We start from the raw sequence: 5,986 nt of genomic DNA on the forward strand, positions 1-5,986 counted from the left end.
AACCGTGCCCATATCCCCAGGGGTTCGAGGCGGTTGTTTGATTTGTTTTGAGGCGGTTGTTTGATTTGTTTCCGTTGCTCGGAGCAAAAGCCAAAATGCGTGTGGCCACACGCGCACGATGCAACGGGAACGTCCTTGGGGACGCAGGGACATGGAGGGATCCTGGGGGTAGAGAGGGGCACGCACAGCCCCGGAGCTGTGGGGTCACACATGGGGGTACAGGGAGCCGCAAATGCTCCCGCAGCGATGCCTGGCCCCAGCAGACCCCCGTGCTGCTGGAGCTGGGCTGTCACGGGGTGGCGGGGGGGCAGCCCCAGCTTGTTGGGGATCGGCTGGAGCTGCAGCAAATCCGGGAGGCTGTGGGCAGTCGGGGTCCAGGGCACAGTGCTGGTTCAGCTGCAGCCGGTTTGTGAATTAAAATCGCCCAAACTTGCCCAAATCCCCAGGGGTTCGAGGCGGTTGTTTGATTTGTTTTGAGGCGGTTGTTTGATTTGTTTCCGTTGCTCGGAGCAAAAGCCAAAATGCGTGTGGCCACACGCGCACGATGCAACGGGAACGTCCTTGGGGACGCAGGGACATGGAGGGATCCTGGGGGTAGAGAGGGGCACGCACAGCCCCGGAGCTGTGGGGTCACACGTGGGGGTACAGGGAGCCGCAAATGCTCCCGCAGCGATGCCTGGCCCCAGCAGACCCCCGTGCTGCTGGAGCTGGGCTGTCACGGGGTGGCGGGGGGGGATCCGAGGGAGGGGTGCACATCCATGCCGGCATGGCGGGAGGCTGTGGCATGGAGCATCCCATCTTGGTGCTGGACCCTGGCGCTTGCGGGAGCTGATCCTGCAAAGCCACCCCAGCCCCCCAGGGTGGAGGGTGACACCCAGGGGCTGCAGCGTCTCCCCGTGTCACCCCCGTTGTCTCTTGCCCGGGGCGTCCCCCGCCGTCTCCGTGTTTCCTGCCGCTGCAGAGCGCATCACGCAGACGGTGGAGATCACCAAGCACGTGGTGGACATCGAGGAGAAGGGTGTCAAGCTGCGCCTGACCATTGTGGACACACCGGGCTTTGGTGACGCCGTCAACAACACCGAGTGGTGCGTCCCATGGAGAGGTGGTAGCGGGGTCTCCCTGGGGCTGGGCAGCTCTGCCATGGGTGCCACAGGCTCCGAGGGTGGGATGCCCACGGCTCCTCCGGGTGGGATCCTAAAGCCATGAGAAGTGTTGAGCTGGGGATCCAGGGAAAGCCCGGGGTCCTGCAGGGGACTCCAATGGTCACCTCCTTGTCCCTGCAGCTGGAAGCCGGTGGCCGACTACATCGACCAGCAGTTCGAGCAGTATTTCCGCGACGAAAGTGGCCTCAACCGGAAAAACATCCAGGACAACCGCGTCCACTGCTGCATCTACTTCATCTCGCCCTTTGGCCATGGGTACGGGCCCTGCCTGCGCTGCCGGGAGGGGGGGGTGCTGGGAAGGGGCTTGGTAGGAGGGCGCTCACCGGGATCCCCCCCGCAGGCTCCGGCCCCTGGACGTGGAGTTCATGAGAGCCTTGCACCAGCGGGTGAACATCGTGCCTGTGCTGGCCAAGGCTGACACCCTGACCCCCACCGAGGTGGAGCGCATGAAGAACAAGGTGAGGGGAGGTCGGCCCAGCCTGGAGCCATCCCCACAGGTCCCTGGGGATGGGGGTGCCCTGGGGGCTGGGGTCTCCGCTTGGCGGGGGGCTGTCTCCATCCCCTGCCTGGACTTAGCATGGAGGATGCTCCATGGCACGCAGCACTGTAGAGGACATGTTGCCCACATGGCCACCAAGGACACATCTCCCTGGTGCTCAGCTGGGCACTGGAAGGGTCTGGGGGGTGGTGGTGTCCATGACATCTAGTCTGGGGGGGACAGGCTTTTGTGGGTCCTTGGGGGACACCGGTGCTGTGTGGCGCTTCCCACTGCCTTTCCGAGGGCCAGAGCCCTGCCCTCAGTGGGGCTGTCTGCCTCCAGATCCGGGAGGAGATCGACCACTATGGCATCCGCATCTACCAGTTCCCTGAGTGCGACTCGGACGAGGACGAGGAGTTCAAGCTGCAGGACCAGGCGCTAAAGGTGGGTCTGGCTCCTCCAGCTCCATCCTTGGAGGGGCAGAGTGCCGTGGCCGGTTGGACATGTCATTCTGGGGTACCCTTAGGACTCTTTGGGGCAATGCAAGCTCTCCGGCAGCCCCAGCATGGTGGGGTTGGTACATATCGCACTACCTGGACGCATCACCAAGACCCCACAGGTGCCACCTGTAGCTCGATGGGATGGAGCTGGGGTGGAGAAACCCATGCCATGACTGCTGCCATCCCACCTGGGGCTCTCTGTATCTGGGGCTCTGGGATATCTTGGCAAATGGGTGCTGGATACGGCCGAGGAGACGCATGTGGAGGGATGTGGGCCACGGTGGGCAGGGCCGAGCCCTGCTAACCCCCATCATCCTCTTGTAGGAGAGCATCCCCTTCGCCGTCATCGGCAGCAACACGGTCGTGGAGGCCAAAGGCCGGCGCGTCCGCGGGCGCCTCTACCCCTGGGGCATCGTGGAAGGTAATGCTGGGCTGTGTCCCCGGCGTCCCACTGGCCTTTTGGGGACAGGCACATTGCGCACCCCATCTCTGTGCTGCTCAGCCCTAGGGGGGTTTGGGGGGACGCGGGGGGCTGGCTGTGGCCCCCTGACCTCAGGCTCCCCCGCAGTGGAGAACCCGTCCCACTGTGACTTCGTGAAGCTGCGGACGATGCTGGTGAGGACCCACATGCAGGACCTCAAGGACGTGACGCGGGAAACCCACTACGAGAACTACCGCACGCAGTGCATCCAGAGCATGACCCGCATGGTGGCAGAGCAGGACCCGCATGGTGGAGAAGGAGAGGAACCGCAAGTATGGGGCGTGGGGTGCGGGGAGGGGGGGGGGGAGAGTGGTGGGGAGCCCCAGTGTGGTGGGGGACCCTTCCTGTGCCATTGGGCTGGGGTTGGCTGGGGGGGGATGCTCCGGCAGCAAGGGGGACACTGCGTCCTCCCAAGGCTGGGTCTGTCTTAGGGGGGATGCTCCAGCAGCGAGGGGGACCCTATGTCCCCCCAGGGCTGGGGCTGGTGGGGGCAGGTATGCTCCAGCAGCAAGGGGGACCATGCGGTCCCCCCTGGGCTTGGGTGTGTCTCGGGGGATGCTTCGGCAACAAGGGAGACCCTGCATCCCTGCAGGCTCCAGGGCCGGAGCAGAAGCCAAGCAAGCAGCTGGTGCTGGGGCTCTGCTGCCGGTACCAGCCGGATTCATGGCACTCGCATCCCCTTTAGCCACCCCAAGATGCTGGGGGGAGCCCCCTACAGCAGGGTCCCTGGTGGGACCCTCCAGCCAGGGGGCTGGAGTGGTGCGGGAGCAAGCGGAGGCTCTGGGGGGCCAAAGCAGCAGTGCCAGTGCGGGGTGCTGGCGGTGGCTACAGGCGCCTCTAAGCTGGTCTCTCCATACGCGCTGCCGGAGAAGGCGGCATCCCTCCGCGCTGAGGCTGTGCTGCGCCGACTGCTCTGCCGACTGAGCCAGGATCTGGCCGGGGCCGTGCTTGGCCACCGCCGTCCTCCTACCCCTGCCCGTCCCCCTGACCCCTATATAAAGTACTTGCTGGTATCCAACCCTGTCTCGGTCCTTCTGTGCCCGTGCAAGGGCCAGGCAGCCGCTCTCAGGGAGAGCCGGCCCCGTGGCCACCCACCCGTTGCCCACACAAGTTGCCCTCGGGGTGCCGGCACCACCGGCGGTGCCAGGAGGACGCCGTGTGCTGGTGGCATCTCCCCAGCTCACGCTGGCAAAGTGGGGTTGGGAAGAGGTGTCACGGTTTGGTGGTACCCAGCTCTTCCCAGCCAAAGGCTGCCCAAGGGAAGGGCTGCAGGGCGGGCACCCCCATCATACTGCCCTCTCAGGGGGATACGATTTTTGGGGTGCAGGAGGCAGCGGTAGACAGTCTTTCCTGGGCTGGTGAAGCTGCTTGCCCCGTTGCCGGTGTCCAGCTCAAGCCTTGTCTTGCTGCCAGGGATGGAAGGAGCTTGATGTGCTCCCCCCTGGGTCCCCCCACAGTGAGGAGCCATGACAACAGGCAGCGACTTCCAAAGCGGCTCAAAACGTGGCCAAAACCCATCCCTTGCTGTGGCACGCTGGCACAGCCCCCCCGGCACAACAGGACCCTGCAGGGCAGGGGTGGCCCAGCCCGCCCATGCAATATCCGCCGTGTCCATCACCCCTCTGCATGCGGAGGGGCTGCACCGGCGGGGGCTAGCCTTGTCTTGCTGCCAGGGATGGAAGGAGCTTGATGTGCTCCCCCCTGGGTCCCCCCACAGTGAGGAGCCATGACAACAGGCAGCGACTTCCAAAGCGGCTCAAAACGTGGCCAAAACCCATCCCTTGCTGTGGCACGCTGGCACAGCCCCCCCGGCACAACAGGACCCTGCAGGGCAGGGGTGGCCCAGCCCGCCCATGCAATATCCGCCGTGTCCATCACCCCTCTGCATGCGGAGGGGCTGCACCGGCGGTGGCACGTGGCGGTGGCACGTGGCGGCATGCGTGACCCCTGCCACCCGTGGTGGTGGTGTTCCAGCTATGTCGTCACCCGCTGGGGTAGCACGTGGCATCCACAGGGACCCGGCCAGGAGAGCTGTTCCCTCCCCATTGCCATTGGCATGGGAGAAGCCATCGATTCGGCTGGCCGCGGTCCTGTGCGGTGGGGTGGCCCCAGGGGGATGCCCACAGCTCCCTCCAGCAGGAATGGGCTTGAACAGGAGCTGATGCTCTGGAAAAGGGGCATGGAGTGGAGTGCAGCGGGGTGCTCGGGGAGCCCGTCCTGCAGTGGGGCTGCAGCTGTGGGAGAGAAGGGAGATGCTGAGTTTAAGATGTTTTAAAGCAGCGAGGAGAGCCCAACCCCAGCTCGAGGCACCCAGCAGGATGCCTCCCAAAATGTGAAAACGTGGAGAAAGCCAGGCAAGGCTCTGTGCCCTGGGGGGTCCCTGGCACCCCTTGCTGTGGTGGTGCCTCCCTGGGTCCCCCCCCAGACTGGTGCATGGCAGGTTGGGGGGTGCTGAGGTTTGGGGGGATGCCTGGAGCTGCTCATATCCCCCCCTGCCTGGAAAAAGGTCCAGTGCGACGCTGGCCAGGGGGGCTCAGGGTCTGTGCGGGCGGGTGCCAGGTACCTGCAAGTTTGGGGGTCTCTGGGGCTGCTGCACCCATGGGGGAATGTCCCCCATGGGGGGCCGGCAGGGCTGTGGCAGCATCCTCACCTCCTCTCTCTGCCCGCAGCAAGCTGACACGGGAGAGCGGGACAGATTTCCCCATCCCCGTCATCCCCCCGGTGCCGGATGCGGAGACGGAGAAGCTCATCCGGGAGAAGGACGAGGAGGTGAGTGTTGGGGAGGGCTGAGCCCATCCTGATCAACAGCCCCCCCTCCCCCCGCCCTCAGCCATGTCCCCAGCCCCAGCGATGGCACAGCGGCGAGGGGTCACCCTTCCTGCAGCATCCCAGCAGCTGCTGCTCCTTAGGCCAGGGTGCGGAGGTGTTGGAGGGGTATCAGAGGGTTCCCCCCCTGCCAGCCCACAGCTCTTGGTGATCCCAGTCTGCTTGGGATGCTTGACCCAAATATGCGTGCAAGGCAGCTGGCATGGCTGGGAGGTGCCAGTGCCCCCCCATGATCCCTGCTCTACTCCCTTCCAGCTGCGGCGGATGCAGGAGATGCTCCAGAAGATCCAGAAGCAGATGAAGGACTCGCACTAGCTCCCTCCTCCTCCTCCTCACCCCCCCCCTCCGCCCCAGATCAGAAATGTTTACATCACGCTCCATCCTGCCCCGGCCCCACTGCGAGACTCAGTACCAACACCGCACCCGCCACCTTAAGCTGCTGCGGTATCGCCTTATCCAACCAGCCAGCGCCCATCCCACGGGGACAGCGAGGGGACAGGGCACCCAGCCTGGGCGTCCTCTGTCCTGGCCAGATTGC

The 5,986-nt window shown here is 65.1% G+C and overlaps 1 protein-coding gene across 1 annotated transcript in view; it reads left to right on the forward strand.

The window, feature by feature from the left end:
* SEPT4 (septin 4) overlaps positions 1–5,763 on the forward strand; it is an 11,069-nt gene extending 5,306 nt beyond the window's left edge. The window contains exons 5-13 of the mRNA XM_019471295.1: positions 962–1,085; positions 1,284–1,418; positions 1,504–1,621; positions 1,984–2,085; positions 2,466–2,562; positions 2,710–2,849; positions 2,881–2,894; positions 5,292–5,391; positions 5,704–5,763. Coding sequence (XP_019326840.1) covers positions 962–1,085; positions 1,284–1,418; positions 1,504–1,621; positions 1,984–2,085; positions 2,466–2,562; positions 2,710–2,849; positions 2,881–2,894; positions 5,292–5,391; positions 5,704–5,763 — 890 coding nt within the window. The remainder of the gene's footprint in view (positions 1–961; positions 1,086–1,283; positions 1,419–1,503; positions 1,622–1,983; positions 2,086–2,465; positions 2,563–2,709; positions 2,850–2,880; positions 2,895–5,291; positions 5,392–5,703) is intronic.
* Positions 5,764–5,986: the final 223 nt, after the last annotated feature.

This window comes from Aptenodytes forsteri, unplaced genomic scaffold (genome assembly GCF_000699145.1).
Source record: "Aptenodytes forsteri isolate BGI_AS27 unplaced genomic scaffold, ASM69914v1 Scaffold209, whole genome shotgun sequence".
NCBI classification, from domain to species: domain Eukaryota; kingdom Metazoa; phylum Chordata; class Aves; order Sphenisciformes; family Spheniscidae; genus Aptenodytes; species Aptenodytes forsteri.